Raw genomic sequence first — 18,031 nt, 5'->3', positions numbered from 1 at the left:
TCTTAATGGCAAAAGTTTTTAGTCTACTTCAAGTTGTACACATTCAACATTAAAAAAAGATAAAAGCAGGGGTGCCTGGGTGGCTCAATGGGTTAAGCCTCTGCCTTCAGCTCAGGTCATGATCTCAGGGTCTTGGGATCGAGCCCCACATCAGGCTCTCTGCTCAGCGGGGAGCCTATTTCCCCCCCTCTCTCTGCCTGTTGCTCTGCCTGCTTGTGATCTCTGTCTGTCAAATAAATAAATAAAATCTTTTTTTTTTTTAAGATAAAAGCAGTAACAGCTTAAAATTAAAAACAAAATAACAAACAAAAAAAAAGGAAAGACTGTTACATTCATTCCTTTACCATGAGGGGAGTACTATAGCACTTTTTAAATCAAAGCAACAATTAGAACAGAGCCAGGATAATTCTACTGTAAATACCTAGAAAGACACTGCAACTAATAATTGTTCTTTCATTAAGTGGAACTGAGCTGTTACATTCAGTCAGCAAACCTTTCTGAGCAGTAAATAAATAAATAAAACATTTCTATTTTATTAACTTAAGCTCGTTATTTATCTATTGGTATTGATTTAAATACATTCTTAAATTTTTTAAAAATAGTCATTTATTAGGGATAGAGAGAGTGAGAGAGAGTGAGCACAAGTGGGAGGAAGGGCAGAGGTGGGGAGGCAAAGCGGGCTCTCTCTGAGCAAGGAGCCCTCCGTGGCTGGAAGGACCCGATCGCAGGACCCAGGGATCACAACCTAAGCTGAAGGCAGACGCTTAACTGACAGAGCCACCCAGGCGCCCCTTAAATAGATTTTTTTAAAAGAATTTAAGTAATCTCTACACCAATGGGTGGCTTGACCCAACAACCTCCAGATCAAGAGTCTCATGCTCTAGGGCCTGAACCAGTCAAGCACCCCGACTTAAATGCAGTTTTAAAGTTATACACTCACTATTATAATACAGTTCATTTTTACACAGATCCAGAGAAAATGTGAAATTCTGTCCACCTAAAAATAACAACTACACATAGAATAAGACTGCTGTTATTAATTCAGAGACATCTTCCAACACAGTATTATAAATAGGTGCTAACGTATTGAACAAAATGGCTTTCCTTCAGCCAAAAAACATCTTTTTAATCTAGTCAAGTAATATGCGTCAAAATGTTTAGGATGCTACACAGCTCCTGGAAATGGGGCGCCGTATCCATCCTTTAAAAGTTCACGGTACAGCGTGTGGGTGAAGCTTTCTGGGCAACCTTCCCCTCTTTCAGCCTTTGCTGCGGCGAAGCCAAAATGTGGGCTCATAGTCTGAGTTTTGCAACCCACAGAAAATGTGGCTAAGGCCGGAAAACAGACGTATTTACACTTTTGGAGGCCTCACGTTTCACGAGTCACATGGCTGGCCTGACACAGTGGCTTCCGCGCCTTCTGCGGCTTGCGACGGCCACTCAAGGGGAGCGGGCGCCCTCTAGGGCTGAGCCTGGGTACTGAAATAGTCACTGCCACCTGGGGAAGGGACTGGGGGAATTCACCTGGATGGCTTTTCCTCAACAGCTCTGCTTCTAGAACTTAAGAAACTAAATTCTATCAGCAGTACCAGAAATAATCCTATGGACCGATGCGTGTGCGTACGAGCGCGTGCATGTGTACACACCCATAATATCCCCTTTAGAACCCCTAAAAAGAAGCAGGAAACCACTGTGCTTGCCCCTGGTTGGGGGTGGGGGGAGACATCGCAAGAGAGACAGGGACAGGTGGAACACTCACTTTCCCTTCCCCCCCAAATTTATCATGAAAAACTTTCAAACATACAGAACAGGTGAAAGAATACTGCAATGAATTTCCACATACTCACCACTTAGATGCCACAGCTCTTGTCATTTGTCACATTTGCTTTAGCTCTATATTTATTTGCCTGAAATATAGGATTAAAGACCCACATGAAAAATCATCTCTTTCACAGACAACATAATTGCCTATGTGGGCAATCCTATGGAACCTACAAAAAGCTTCCAGAAATAATAAATGAATATAGCAAGGTTGCAGATTTTTTTTTTTTAAGATTTTATTTATTTATTTGACAGAGTGATCACAAGTAGGCAGAGAGGCAGACAGAGAGAGGGGAAGCAGGCTCCCTGCTAAGCAGAGAGACCGATGCGGGGCTCGATCCCAGGACCCTGGGATCATGACCTGAGCCGAAGGCAGAGGCTTTAGCCCACTGAGCCACCCAGGCACCCCAGCAAGGTTGCAGATTAAATGTCCAACCCCTGGAAACCACTATATTTTGATATATTAGCAGTAAAAAACTGGAAACTGAAAAAGTTTTACACATCATTTACAATAGTCTAAAAAGGACAGAAATACTTAGACATAAATCTAATACAATATGTGCAAGTCCTGAAAGTTGAAAACTACAATAGTCCAATGAAAGAAATCAAAGAAAACAAAGTTAAGGGAGAGACATGTTGTGAAAGTGGTTGGAAGACAGTATAGTTAGGATATAGTCCATCCCAAAATGTTCTAGTTTCCTCACTATTTCAATCGAAATTCTATTTTTTTTGTAGATGGAGATAAGCTGATTATAAAAACAATTTTGAAAAAGAAGAGTTATGTTGGAAGACTTATACTACTTGACACAGCTAAAGTAATTAAGGCAGTATAATATTGAAGGGATAAACGTAGAGATCAATGGAACAGAACAGGCAGTCCAACTATAGACCCACACAAAACAGTCAACGAAGGTGCAAAGGAACTCAATGGAGAAAAGACGGTCTTTTTACCAAATGATGTTGAAACAAATGGACACCATCTGCAAAAAAAGAAAATTCAGGACCTAAACCTCACATATTAAATACAAATTAACTCCAGGCACCTGGGTGGCTCAGTGGGTTAAGTCTCTGCCTTCAGCTTAGGTCATGATCCCAGGGTCCTAGGATCGAGCCCCACATCGGGCTCTCTGCTCGGCGGGGAGCCTGCTTCCCCACACTCTCTCTGTGTGCCTCTACTTACGACCTCTTTTTGTCAAATAAATAAAATCTTAAAAAAATACAAATTAACTCAAAATGGATTATAAATCTAAATGTAAAACTATAAAACTTTAGAAGGAAACATCAAAGAAAACCTTTGCAATCTGGTGTTAGGCAAAGAGTTCTGAGATAAGATACCAAAATGTGACCCATAAAAGACAAATTTGGGGAATTGAATTTCATAAAATTTTAAGCCTTTCTCTCTACAAAAGACACTGTTAAGAAAATGAAAAGATATGCCACAGACTGTGAGAAAATATTTGAAAGTTAGATATTCAACACAGAACTTGTATCCAGAATATATATATATATATATATATATATATATATATATATCTCAACTGTGAGAAACTTTCAAATGACCTAATAAAAAATGGGCAAGGGATTTAAACAGGTATTCCACCAAAGATGACATAGAAGTGGCCAATGAGTTGTTGAAGAGATGTTCAACATCATTAGCCATTAGGAAATGCAAATTAAAACCACGGTGATAATGGGGCGCTAGGTGGCTCAGTTGGTTAAGCAACTGCCTTTGGCTCAGGTCATGATCCTGGACTCCTGGGATTGAATCCCGCATCAGGCTCCTAGCTCCATTGGGAGTCAGCTTCTGCCTCTGACCTTCTCCCCTCTCATGCTCTCTCTCACTGTCTCTCTCTCAAATAAGTAAATAAAATCTTGGGGCACCTGGATGGCTCAGTGGGTTAAGCCTCTGCCTTCGGCTCGGGTCATGATCCCAGTGTCCTGGGATGGAGCCCTGCATCAGGCTCTCTGCTCGGCAGGGAGCCTGCTTCCCTTCCTCTCTCTCTCTTTGCCTACCTGTGATCTCTGTCAAATAAATAAATAAAATCTTAAAATAAATAAATAAAATCTTTTTAAAAAATCACCATGATGATATTACTAAACACCTAACAGAATGGCAAAAAAGCAAAAAGAACAAACAAATTATACTACCAAATGTTGGAGAGGATATGGAGCAGCTGGAACTCTCATACACTGCTGGTGAGAATAAAAAATGGTACAGCCAGTCTAGAAAGCAGTTTGACACTTTCTTAGAAGTTAAATACATGCGGGGTGCCTGGGTGGATCAGTGGGTTAAAGTCTCTGCCTTCGGCTCAGGTCATGATCTCAGGGTCCTGGGATCGAGCCCCACATTGGGCTCTCTGCTTCCCCCCTATCCCCTGCCTGCCTCTCTGCCTACCTGTGATCTCTGTCTGTCAAAAAAAAAAAAAAAAAAAAAAGTTAAATACATGCACCATATGACCCAGCAATCCCAATCCCACACCATAGAGAAATACAAACATACATTTACATAAAACCCTATAAAAATTTTTTTGAATTTGCTCTATTCAGCATTGCCAAAAACTGGGAACAATTCAAATGTCCCTCAACAAGCAAATGGATAAACCAATTGTGGTACATGCATACAGTTGAGTACTACTCAGCAAGAACAAACAATGAACTACTGATACACATGACAACTTGGATGAATCTCAAAAGTATTATGTGAGTGAAAGAAGTCAGACTCCAAAGTTATATACTGTATGATTTCATTTATATAACATTCTGGAAAAGGCAGTAGTATGGCAATAAACACAGATTAGTGGTTATTGGGGATGGGAGCAAGGAGTGGGCTTTGTGAGAAGAGAAGGAGGGAGTTTTGGGGATCATAGGACTGTTCTGTATCCTCACTGTGGTTGTCAGCTTCAAAATTCTTCAAGCTGGACACACACACACACAGAACTTTACTGTATGCTCACTTAAAAATATGTTTTCAAAAAGCTAATCTTCGTGTAAACAAAGAGAGATCCAGATATACATGCTTATACACAAATGGTCCTTCTTGTAAATACACAGAAGAAATGAGTCATAGTGGCTGGCGAAGTGGGGAGAGGAAGCAAGGTAACGAAGATTGGGGGAGGGGAGGGCAATTACTTTTTAACTTTTTTTTTTTTTATATATTTTTTAAGATTTTATTTATTCATCTGACAGACAGAGAACACAAGTAGGCAGAGAGTCAGGCAGAGATAGAGAGGGAAGTAGGCTCCCTGCTGAGCAGGGAGCCCAATGGGAGGCTCAATCCCAGGACCCTGAGATCATGACCCAAGCCTAAGGCAGAGGCTGAACCCACTGAGCCACCGAGGTGCTCCACTTTTTAACTTTCTGTACTTGAATTTTTTTTTCCTATAATGAAAAAAATCTCCTACTCAAAAATATTTTTGGAATTAAAAATAAAATATAAAACATAAAGGCAAATTAATAGATGAAAAAGAAATATGTAAAAATAATAAATCATATTTTGATCATAATTAAAAATCTTCCTTTTATTTTTAAATCTGTTAAGCTATTACATATTATCCCTTCCAAGCATTTTTCTATGCATACATACTTCTAGATAAAATTCAGATTATATTTCAAACTATTTTTATTCTGCTTTTTTCCTTTAATATTATTTCATAAATACTTTTGCATATTAATTAATTCTTTAAAAATAGAATTTCAAGTATTATGTAATATTTCAACATCTGGATATATCCTAATTTATCTAAGTATTTTCCCAGATATTTAAATAGTTGAAAAACTGTCCTACTATATGAATATTTTCACATAAATTAATCAGAAGCAACCAAGATTTAAGAGGATAAATCCTTACAAGTAGAATAGCTAGGCCAAAGGAATATGTATATATTATAAAATATAAACACATTTATTTATATGGATGAACATATTTATTTGAAGGTTCTTAAGGATTGATTAACAAAATGCTTTTCAGAAACACTCGAACAATTAATACTGTGTATGAGTGTCTATTTCCCTGAGCCCTTATAAATATGGATAAACTTTGTCAAATCTTTAATAATTTGAAGGACCAAAAAATGGGGTCTCATTGATGTTTTAAATTCTATCCCTTTGGGTATGAGTGAAGTCAGACATAATTCATGTTTTGTTGTTTGTTTTTTTTTTACATAATTCATGTTTGCTATCGTTTCTACTACTTTGTGAAAGTGTTCTCTTCATGCTCTTTGCCCATTTTCTATTGGGATTTTAGTGGTTTCTCCTTACTCCTTAGGAATTCTTTATGTATTAAGTATTTATATAAATATATTGCCATGTCTGTGACAAAGATTTCCCAGTATATTATCTGGCCTGTAATTTTATGAATTGTGTATGTTAATTAACAATAAATTAAAGAAAAATATTCTCACTATTAAAAAAAAATACTATATAAAAGGTATAAAAAGAAAAGTAAGCGGTGCCTGGGTGGCTCAGTGGATTAAGCCTTTGCCTTCGGCTCAGGTCATGATCTCAGGGCCCTGGGATCAAGTCCTGCATCAGGCTCTCTGCTCATCAGGGAGCCTGCTTCCCCCCTCTCTCTGTCTGTCTCTCTGCCTACTTGTGATATCTCTCTCTCTGCCAAATAAATAAATAAAATATTTTTTTAAAAAATGGGCGCCTGGGTGGCTCAGTGGGTTAAAACCTCTGCTTTTGGCTCAGGTCATGATCCCAGGGTCCTGGGATCAAGCCCCAAGTTGGGCTCTCTGCTCAGTGGGGAGCCTGCTTCCTTCTCTCTCTCTGCCTGCCTCTCTGCCTACTTATGATCTCTGTCAAATAAATAAAATATTTTTAAAAATAAATAAATAAAAAATAAAAATTAAAAAAATTAAAAAAAAAAGACAAGTAAAACATTTCTTGATCTCTATTAGTCAAATTCTACCCCTCAACTGTTTAGCCTCTCTTCACAATTTCTTATGAATTCTTTCAAAACACTTTTTTTATGAGTAAATATTTTTATTCCTGTATTTTATTAAACAATTGGGATTCCATTTTTCTATTTATTTGACACAGAGAGAGAGCCTACGCAGGAGGACAGGCAGAAACAGGCTCCCAGCAGAGCAGGGGAAGCCCAATGTGGGATTCCATCCCAGGACCCCAGGATCATGACCTGAGCTGAGCCTAAGGCAGTCACTTAACCAACTGAGACATTCAAGTGCCCAGGATTGCATTTTTTTCAGTTCATATCTCATCTTGTTTGGAGATTGTTTCCAATAAGTACATATGGTATATATGTATAGATCTGTACATGTAGGTCTGCTTCATTCTCCCATTTTTATTAACAGAAGAGTGATATTCCATGGAAGGGATGTAACATGCTTCATTAAACCAGTTCCCAACTGATGGATATGCAAATGCTTCTAGTTTTTCCCTATTTCTACTTTTTAAAAATTTCCTTATCCAATATTCATTTATATGAATTTGGTACAGTGTTTCCCACTTTTTTAACCTGTGAGGAAAGATAAGATCACTTTCATAAAAATGTATTTATAACGTATCATAGAAACCAGAGGCATTGGGTGCCTGGGTGGCTCAGTTGGTTGGGCAGCTGCCTTCAGCTCAGGTCATGATTCTGGAGTCCCAGGATCGAGTCCCACATCGGGCTCCCTGCTGAGCGGGGAGTCTGCTTCTCCCGATGACCTCTCCCCTCTCATGCTCTCTCTCTCTCATTTTCTCTCTCTCAAATAAATAAATAAAATCTAAAAAAAAAAAAAGAAAAAGAAAAAGAAACCAGAGGCATTGTTGTTGATAAAATAAGAATAATCACTAATATGCCACCTGTCCCTGAATACAAAGCATGTCTTCTCTGCTTCATCCTGAGGGAACAAAAGGAGACAGTCATTCACTGAGGCTTTTCGTGTGAAGTTTAAATTCTGCTGTGGTCACTTTCTTAAAAGAGGTTGACAGACATTAAGCACATGAAAGGTGCTCAACACTGTTGATAATCAAGGAAACAAAAATTAAAACAACATGAGATATAAACCCATACCCAACAGGATAGCAAAATCTTAAAAACTGACATCATCATATGTTGGTAAAGATTTGGAGCACCTTAGTTAAGAGGCTGCCTTAGGCTCTAGTCATGATCCTGGACTCCGGAGATTAAGCCCTGAATCTTGCTCACTGCTCAGCAGGGAGTCTCCTCCCTATACCCCTCACCCCACTCTCCTGCTTTCTCTCAAATAAATAAACACAAATCTTAAAAAATATATATTTGGAGTAACTGAAATGTGCTCATCTTGGTGGAAGGAATATAAAATAGTACCACCACTTTGGAGAATTATTTGGCATTTCTTTCTTTTTTCCTTTTTTTAAAAGATTTGATTTATTTATTTGCAGGGAGAGATCACAAGTAGGCAGAGAGGCAGGCAGAGGGGGAGGGAGAAGCAGGCTCCCTGCAGAGCGGAGAGGCCGATGTGGGGCTCTATCCCAAGACTCTGAGATCATGACCTGAGCCAAAGGCAGAGGCCTAACCCACTGAGCCACCCAGGACCCCCATTATATGGCATTTCTTGTAAAACTGAACATATACCTGCTCTATCTATGACCCAGAATTTCACTCCAAGAGAAACAGAAACATAGGCCTCATAATGACTTTAATATGTATATTCATAGCAGCTTTATCCATAATAGCCTCAAACTGGGAACAGCCTAGGTGTCCATCAATGAACTGGGTAAGCAACAACACAAAGGAGTGAACTGCAGTCAAGCTGATTCTAAAATTTATATTATAGGGTAAAAAACTAAAATAACCAAAACGATTTTGAAGAAGAGAAATGTAATAGGAATCACACTACCTGATTTTAGGCATTACAATATAGCTATAGCTATCAAGACAGTATGGTACTGGAGGAGGAGGGACAGAGCTACAGAACAATGGCACAGGATAGACTCTAGAAATACATCTACACAAGTTTGGCTAAATGATTTTTGACAAATATGCAAAAACAATTCAATCGAAAAAGTAATTCTCTCAACAAATGGTATTGGAATAGTGGACATACTTGAGGAAAAAAGACAAAGATGTCAACCTAAACCTAAATATAATACAAAAATTAAAATAGATCATAGATCTAAATGGAAAACATAAAACCATAGTACTTTTATAAAAAAGAAGAAAAATCTTTGTTATGCTGGTGTTAGATAAAAATTTCTCATATATGACACCAATAAAAGCATGATCCATAAAAGAAAAAAGTTGAAAAATTGGACTTCATCAAAATTAAAAACTCTTGCCTGTGAAGTATCTTTACAGGATGAAAAGACAACCCATAAACTGAAGAACATGTTTGCCTATCACATATCTGACAAAAGACTTGTATATGGAATCCATAAACAGTGCTCTGAAGACAACGGTAAGAAAATAATCTTATTATGCAAAAATCAATCAATGAAATAGATCACATAAACAGAATGAAGGGGGGAAAACTTCCTGGATACAGAAAAAGTATATGCAAAATTCAACACCCTTTCATGTTAAAAACATTTTTTGGGCTAGAAATAGAAAGAAACCACCTCAACATAATAAAGCCCATATATAAAAAACCTATAGTTAACATCAGCTAGCTCAATGGTGAAAAGCTGAAAATTTTTCCTCTAAGATCAGGAAGCAGACAAAGATGCCTGCTTTTGATACTTCTACTCAATATAGTATTGGAAGCTCTAGTCAGAGCAATTAGGCAAGAAAAATAAAATAAAATCCAAACTGGAAAGGAAGACACAAAATTATTTCTTTTTACAGATGGCATGAACTTATACATAGAAAATCCCAAAGGGGCACCTGGGTGGCTCAGTGGGTTAAGCCTCTGCCTTCGGCTCAGGTCATGATCTCAGGGTCCTGGGATCGAGTCCCACATTGGGCTCCCTGCTCAGTGGGGAGCCTGATCCCAGAGATTACACACACACACACACACACACACACACACACACACACACCTGTTAGAATAAACAAATTCAGCAAGGATATGAAATCAGCACTCAAAAATCAGGTGCATTTCTATACACTGACAATGGATAAGATGAAAAGGAGATTAAGAAAAGCATTCCAGGGGCACCTGGGTGGCTCAGTATGTTAAGCCGTTGCCTTCGGCTCAGGTCATGATTTCAGGGTCCTGGGATCAAGTCCCGCATCGGGCTCTCTGCTCAGCAGGGAGCCTGCTTCCCTTCCTCTCTCTCTGCCTGCCTCTCTGCCTACTTGTGATCTCTCTCTGTCAAATAAATAAATAAAATCTTTAAAAAAAAAAAAAAAGAAAAGAAAAGCATTCCACTCATAGTAGCATCCAAAAGAACATAATAATTAGGAATTAACTTAACCAAGGAGGCTAAAGACTTAAACACTGAAAACTATAAGACACTGTTAAAGGAAACTAAAGACAACACAAATACATAAAAGATATCCTGTGTTCATAGACTGGAAGGCTTTATATTGTTAAGATGTCAACACCATCCAAAGCAATCTACAGATCTAGTGCAATCTCTATCAAAATCCTAATGACAGTGTTTACAGAAATAGTAAAACCCATCCTAAAGTTCACATGGAATCTCAAGGAACCTCAACTAGACAAAATAATCTTGAAAAAGAATAACAAAGCTGGAGGACTCAACTTCTGATTTCAAAACTTACTACCAAGCTATAGTAATCAAAACAGTGTGGTACTCGGGCGCCTGGGTGGGTCAGTCAGTGGGGCGTCTAACCCTTGGTTTTGGCTCCAGTTATGATCTCAGGGTCCTGGGATTGAGCCCTGCATCGGGCTCCCCACTTAGCAGGGAATCTGCTTATTCTTTTCCCTTTGCTGCTCCTCCTTCTCTCTCTCTGTCAAATAAATATATAAAATCTTTAAAAAAAAAAAAAACAACCTGTGTGGTACTGACATAAATATAGGCATGGAAACCAAAAAATAAACTAGAAAGGTCAAAAGAAAACTCTCCCGTATATGGTCAAATCATTTTCAACAAGGGTACCATGACAGTCAACATGGAAAGGACAGTGTTTTCAACAAATGGTATTGGGAAAACTGGATATCTACATGCAAAAGAATGAAATTGGGCCCGACTTTATATAGAATACAAAAATTAACTCAAAAGGGGTCAAAGACCTAAACATAAGAGCTAATACTATAAAACTCCTAGAAGAAAATATAGGAAAAACGCTTCACGATGCTGAATTTAGGAATCATTTCTTAGATACGTTAAATCAGAAACAAATGGAGGAGGGGCAAGTGGCCCGCTCAGTCAGAAGAGCTTGCAGTTCTCGATCTCAGGGGGTTCATGAGTTCCAACGCCATGCTGAGTGTAAAGATTATTTAAAAAAAAAAAAAATTAGTAAACTACTGATACACTCAACATGGATGAATCTCAAAAACACTTTGCTGAGCCAGACACAAGAGTACGCGTCTTATAATTGCCTTTATTTCAAGTTCGAGAACAGGCAAATTAAGTTACAATGATGGAAATTAGATCTGTGGTTCCCTGTGCGGTGATGTGCGGGGAATGACTGGGAGGAAACATGGAGGGAACTTTCTGAGGTGGTAGGAATGTGCATTTCACTGTGTTTAAATTACGTCTGAAAAGGGAGGGTGAGTGAAAAATCCCTCTTAATAAATCTCATTTGAAATGCCTAAGCCATAAATCAATCAATAAATAATTTGGTCAAGCCCATAGAAGGTTGAAAATTTTGGATGAAGGACTTTCTGAGACTTTCTGAGGACTGACAACCCAAAGTGACTTGAGGACAACTGGAGGTAACAGCAATCACCTGAGAGGGTTCCTGTGAGAATTAAAGGGGCTGTAAAGCACTTACCACAATGCTTGGCACACAGTAGGCGCTTAATGCATCAGTGAAAGCTCTGGTTCGCATTCCAGGGAACAGACTGAGCGCAGTCCCAGGAAGACCGGACTCGCTCCTAAGGTGGTTAAGTTCCCTGTCACTAGAGAGTGCGCAAGCGACACTTGGTGCCCTGAGGGTTTCAGTGCCCTCAAAAGGCTGACCTAACAGCCTCAAGTTATGTTCCTTAGAGTCTGACTTTCCGTCTCCGTGCTTCAAGCACCACCACTTATGAAAGCGTCCCCGACACGCAGCCCGCACTGCAGCAACCTCCCGCTCCCGAGGAAGTTAGCTGGAGTCCACCCCAGAAACAGCTGTGGAACCACCCAACGCGCCACCTCAGCCCCGCCCCTCGGCCCCTCACCCCTGAGGGGATGGGCAGAGCACGCAGGCGCCGCGCCCTGCCATTGGCTCGAGCTGGCGGGGGAGGCGGGGCCTGACTAGACTGCGGTCCTGCTGTGTTGTCATTCGGCGACGGCTAGAGGACACAGTCAAGATGGCGGCAGTGTCTGGCCTGATGCGGAGACCCCTTGAACAGGTACACAGCGGCACGCGTGCCTGCGCGCGATTCCTGCCCACCTTGCGTCCCCTCTCAGCGTCTTCTCTCTCCCCGCCAGGTCTCCGGGCTGCTGAGGAGGCGCTTCCACCGGACGGCGCCGGCGGCGCTGCAGGTAAGTGGCCTGGACGCCCGCCGGGGCAGTGAGGGGGCCGTCCATCTCGGGGCGGAGGCCGGGGACGCGCCTGCGCCATGGGGAGAGGGACAGCAGCGGGCCCTGGAGTCTACGGATTCCGACGTCCAGCCTGGGATTCGTCGTGCTTCTGTTGGGACCCAGCACCGGACACACCAGCATATCACCCCCGCCAGGCTCATTGGGAATCTGTGGGGCGGTCTGACTTTGACGCTTCTTCCCTCACCCTCCTTTTAAATCTTTACTGTACTAAAATACATAAATCCAATGTTCCCATTTTGAAGTGTATATTGAGCGGCACTAAGTCCAGTTACTGCGTTGTGAGACCGTCTTCAGAACTTTGTCACCATCACAATCAGAAACTCTACCCCTTAAACAGGAACTTCCCATATCCCCCAGCTCCTGGTAACCTCTTTTGCACTTTCTGTGCCTGTGAATTTATCTATTCTAGGTACGTCCTGTAAGTGGAATCCTACATTGTTCTTTTAGGTCTGCTTTATTTCACTTTGCATGGTTGTTTTCAAGGTTCACGTATGTTACAGCATGTGTCAGAATTTCATTTTTTTAAAAGATTTTATTTATTTATTTGACAGATCACAAGTAGGCAGGGAGGCAGGCTCCCCGCTGAGCAAAGAGCCCCATTCCGGGCTCCATCCCAGGACCCTGAGATCATGACCCCAGCCGAAGGCAGAGGCTTAACCCACTGAACCACACAGGCGCCCTTCATTTCTTTTTTTAAGGCTAATATTCTATCTTATGCATATACCACATCTTGTTCATCCATTCATCTGTTGATGGACATTTGGGTGTTTTCACCTTTTGGATTTGTGAATAATGCTGCTGAGAACATTGGTGTGCAAGTATCTGAGTCCCTGCTTTTATTTCTTTTGAGCATCCATCTAGAATTGGAATTGTTGGATCATATAGTAATTCTGTGTTCAACTCTTTGAGGAATTTCCCACCATCCCCCCCCTTTTTTTTTAATTAGAGGATTCTACCAGTCTGTTTAGTAAAATAACTTGTAGATTCTGAAGGTAGTGTTTGGAAGTGCCTGGTACCTAGTGAGTGCTCAAAACATAGTTTTATATGGGCCTCCTTAACAGTTCTCCGTCCCACGCTATACCAAGTGTGGAAATAAACAACCCAGTATAATTTCTACTTAGGAAACTACTTATGAGCTGGTCTGGCCAGTAAAGAGATTTTTGTTAAGTTTAGATGCACATCAAGAAAAAAGTGTTCAGGGGGTGCCTGGGTGGCTCAGTGGGTTAAAGCCTCTGCCTTTGGCTCAGGTCATGATCCCCAGGGTCCTGGGATTGAGCCCCACATCAGGCTCTCTGCTCAGCAGGAAGCCGGCCCCCCCACCACCTCTCTGCCTACTTGTGATCTCTGTCTGTCAAATAAATAAATAAATAAATAAATAAATAAATAAAATCTTAAAAAAAAAAAAAAAAACAAAGTTCAGTAAACCCACTAACAAATCCAGTGAGGCTGTATGATAAAAACGTTACTTTTCTAATTCTTCGAACTTTTAAAGAGAAGCCTGTTCTAGCGATAGTTTTTATATTATGTGCTGTAGGTAGGTAATTATAAAAGGAAAGAACCTCAATAGTATCTGAGATAATTCTGCAGTAATCCTTGTTGATTGTTTTCCCCATACCTGTGACAGGTGACAGTTCGTGATGCTATAAACCAAGGTATGGATGAGGAGCTGGAAAGAGATGAGAAGGTATTTCTGCTTGGGGAAGAAGTTGCCCAGTATGATGGGGCATATAAGGTAACCCAAAATACAATAAAGCAATATACATTGAGGTGGCTTTTGGCCCCCATATACACTTAAAAGTAATGAGATCATCGTGTAATTTTAGGTTAGTCGAGGCCTGTGGAAGAAGTATGGAGATAAGAGGATCATAGACACTCCCATATCTGAAGTAAGTCTTCCATCAGGAAGCGGACCTTTCAGGGGCATGTTAAAGTGTACGCTGTTCTGATTTTTATGCATTTTCACTTGTGTTTATATTTTACTTATAGATGGGCTTTGCTGGAATTGCCGTGGGTGCAGCTATGGTATGTAATCCTCTTTATGAATCTCATCCAAAGATACTTCTTTTAACATGAACTTTTAAAACTATTGTTTGAATTTTGGAGTGGTTGCCACTTTTTATCACTTTTTAGTTTTTCAAAGATCTTTGTTTCTTTTTTGACAGGCTGGGTTGAGGCCCATTTGTGAATTTATGACCTTCAATTTCTCTATGCAAGCCATTGACCAGGTTATAAACTCAGCTGCCAAGACCTACTACATGTCGGGGGGCCTTCAGCCTGTGCCCATAGTCTTCAGGGGGCCCAATGGCGCCTCAGCAGGAGTGGCTGCCCAGCACTCACAGTGCTTTGCTGCCTGGTATGGGCACTGCCCAGGCCTAAAGGTGGTCAGCCCCTGGAATTCAGAGGATGCAAAAGGACTTATTAAATCAGCCATTCGGGATAATAATCCAGGTCAGTAGAATGACCCTTGGGTCTCTTTTGAACCTTAAAGAACTAAGTCGCAATCTTTGCCTGGAAGGAAGCCGTTAAAGCTTCTAGTTAGGCTTAGATACATCATATAAAATGTCAGTTAATGGGGCGCCTGGGTGGCTCAGTGGGTTAAGCCGCTGCCTTTGGCTCGGGTCATGATCTCAGGGTCCTGGGATCGAGTCCCGCATCGGGCTTTCTGCTCAGCAGGGAGCCGCCTTCCTCCTCTCTCTCTCTGCCTGCCTCTCTGCCTACTTGTGATCTCTCTCTGTCAAATAAATAGATAAAATCTTTTAAAAAAAATGTCAATTAATGATTTAGAGATACGGTAAAGACCGTTTTGTTTTTGCTTTTCTGACTGTAAAGGGGCCTGCTAGGTACCTACAATGCTGATTTAACTACAATAGATAAAATTAGGATTGACCAGAATATAAATGCCGGTACCTAAGCCATCCTCTCAAGGCTACTAGACAATAGTTGTGAGGCTTCCTACTGTCACAGTGAAACTTTTTGCAAAATGAGTCATAGTGTTGTATATACATTTGGTCATGTAGTTACTTCTGTTAAATATTTGTATTTTTCAGTGGTGGTGCTAGAGAATGAACTGATGTATGGAGTTCCTTTTGAATTACCCTCAGAAGCTCAGTCAAAAGATTTTCTGATTCCCATTGGAAAAGCCAAAATAGAAAGGCAAGGTAAGAGCACTTAGTACATCTTAAATATTATTTGTAATCTAGCCCCTGTATTTATGTTGGTCAAATTCTTTTTTTGTTTTTTTAGAGGTGGGGGAAAGTTGGCAGTGGCGGGCGAGAGATAGGGGGAGAATCTTAAGCAGGCTCTATGCCCAGCCCAGAGCTTGACTAGGGCTTAATCTCATTACCCTAAGATCATGACTTAAGCTTAAATCAACAGTTGGACGCTTAACTGACTGAGCCTGCCAGGCGCACCTTGTCAAATTCATTCTTGAAGTTACTTGCCTTTTACTTTGATTAGGAAATTATAGGATGAGATCAAGAAAATGTGTCATGTTTTGCTTATACATTTATGCTTCCTAATTCTCAGTCCAGTAGATTTGTATTTCATCTCATCTCCCTGGAATGGAGTTGAGTTGAAGATTTTACAAATGAGCAAGAGCCACAGTGGCTGTGGGGCAGTACAGCATTTTTGGTTTCAACCTGGCCTCTGATCTGTGACCACTTTGTTTCAGGGACACACATAACCGTAGTTGCCCATTCAAGACCTGTGGGCCACTGCTTAGAAGCTGCAACAGTGCTATCCAAAGAGGGAATTGAATGTGAGGTATGTGGACATTCACTTCTGGAAAAATCAGAAAGTTTCCTTTTAAAATTAAGACCCAGAAATAGGAGTTTGAATTCTTTAACAGGTTAACTGAGTGTAAAATCTTGCTTTGCAAATACCTAGCTTTTTACTGTGTAGGTTCTAGATCTGTTACAGTAGTACCTGCTTTCTCAAGTTGGGATCCAGCCTTGGAGCTGGAGTTCAGGAGAGGGGCAGGCTTAGAAATCAGGGTCTAACTCCTTCACGTCAGGACCTGCCACTTGCTGGTTACACTTGGGCAAGATCTGTACTCTTAATCTCAGCCACATCAGCTGTAAACTGAGGAGAATACACTTACTCTCCCCTCGGGGTGGTTGTGGGAATCACACATAGTGTAGCACCTGGTGCACAGTGAGCAGTCAGTTGGTAGTTATTAGTTGTTTTGACAAGAAGTAAGTTAGCAAAGGAGGATAAGTGAATTCTTAACCACTTGTGGTAGAGATAAAGATTTTCATTTTAATTACAATTTCCCATTTTACATTTTGTTCTTGGATAGGCAGATTCGATCTTCCTAGACCCAGAGATTAACAGGAAATAAGAGAGGGAGTGGTATTATGGGGATGAGACTACATTTGTGGTGCAGTGGCTCTACAAATCATATCTATGTTGTCTGTTTAGGTGATAAATATGCGAACCATCAGACCAATGGACATTGAAACAATAGAAGCCAGTGTCATGAAGACCAATCATCTTGTAACTGTGGAAGGAGGCTGGCCACAGTTTGGAGTAGGAGCTGAAGTTTGTGCCAGGATCATGGAAGGTATTTCAGAGAAACTGGTTCTAGAATACTCAGACTGTAATAAATAGTGTGTACCTTGATACTGGACAGAGATTAGAAGCTAGGACAACAGTCTTAACTTGACACCTTGGCATTTTTCATTTGGGTCGATGGGTGTTTTTGGTGGGGGAGGGGTAAATGTTTTTTAAAAAGCCAGAAACAGTCCTGGTAATGAGTATTCCTTTAGATTTTCTCTCTTTTGGAGAGCCATACCTCCTATGGGAAGGTGGTGGTGCTCAGTGGCTTTTCTTGCCTCTCAGTGAGCCTCCTTCTCTCCTAGGCCCTGCATTCAATTTCCTGGATGCTCCTGCAGTTCGTGTCACTGGTGCTGACGTCCCCATGCCTTATGCAAAGATTCTAGAAGACAACTCTATACCTCAGGTTAAAGACATCATATTTGCAATAAAGAAAACATTAAATATTTAGTTTGGACTTGAATTTCAAGTCGTTGGGATTTACTTAAAATACTTGCTGTCTACTTCACCTGGATTGTACTGTAAGACCTTATGATTCATAAAGTTATCTCTAAAGCAACAACACGTATGTTTTTGTACTTGGAAGAATTTAAATGTGCTTGTATGTGGAAAAAACTCCTCTCCTGCCCTAGACTCCATGGGGTTTTTGTCTGGTCTGTTACAATCACCACATTCTTTGAATAAGGCTAATGTAAAATTTTAACCTCTCATAAGGACAAGGTATGAATGTGGCAGAGTTTTGCAGAAAGATGTATCCAAAAAGGACAACCTGTATGTAAAGGTAAAAGCTATCATCTACATTTACTGTTAAATTGTTTTGATAAGGAATAAAAGAATTCCTAATATGACTAATTGTAATTTTATATTCTTGAAGTAATAAACATGGGGTGGGTCTTAAAATTCTGCTAAGAATTTCTGTTAAGAAATAAGCAACACTAATCACCTAAACTGCCATCACATTTGTAACAGGAACTTGTCCACAGACTCTTCAAATGCCCAATTGTAATAGGGTTCCCCTCCAAATAAACCAAAATTCATGTCAAGTATTTTTCCCATTGCCAAAAAGGACATTCTA

At 40.4% G+C, this 18,031-nt stretch overlaps 1 protein-coding gene across 1 annotated transcript; it reads left to right on the top strand.

Annotated features, from left to right (window-relative positions):
• The first annotated feature begins 12,088 nt into the window (after positions 1-12,088).
• PDHB (pyruvate dehydrogenase E1 subunit beta) lies at positions 12,089-17,810 on the top strand. Its single transcript, XM_032323761.1, has 10 exons — positions 12,089-12,209; positions 12,289-12,342; positions 14,027-14,134; positions 14,226-14,288; positions 14,389-14,424; positions 14,565-14,850; positions 15,450-15,560; positions 16,073-16,164; positions 16,822-16,963; positions 17,262-17,810. The coding sequence occupies exons 1-10, from the start codon at positions 12,168-12,170 to the stop codon at positions 17,405-17,407; spliced, it is 1,080 nt and encodes a 359-aa protein (XP_032179652.1). The 5' UTR covers positions 12,089-12,167; the 3' UTR covers positions 17,408-17,810.
• Positions 17,811-18,031: the final 221 nt, after the last annotated feature.

The sequence above is a fragment of the Mustela erminea genome, chromosome 1, assembly GCF_009829155.1.
Source record: "Mustela erminea isolate mMusErm1 chromosome 1, mMusErm1.Pri, whole genome shotgun sequence".
NCBI lineage: Eukaryota > Metazoa > Chordata > Mammalia > Carnivora > Mustelidae > Mustela > Mustela erminea.
Note: the sequence above shows the minus strand (reverse complement) of the source record. Positions and strands in the feature narration are given on the sequence as shown.

Excerpts from the sequence above, each read along its gene's own strand:
- PDHB (XM_032323761.1), top strand. The coding sequence starts at position 12,168 with ATGGCGGCAGTGTCTGGCCTGATGCGGAGACCCCTTGAACAG. Across the intron at positions 12,210-12,288 it reads TGCGGAGACCCCTTGAACAG|GTCTCCGGGCTGCTGAGGAG; the intron begins GTACACAGCGGC and ends TCTCCCCGCCAG. Across the intron at positions 14,425-14,564 it reads TTGCCGTGGGTGCAGCTATG|GCTGGGTTGAGGCCCATTTG; the intron begins GTATGTAATCCT and ends CTTTTTTGACAG.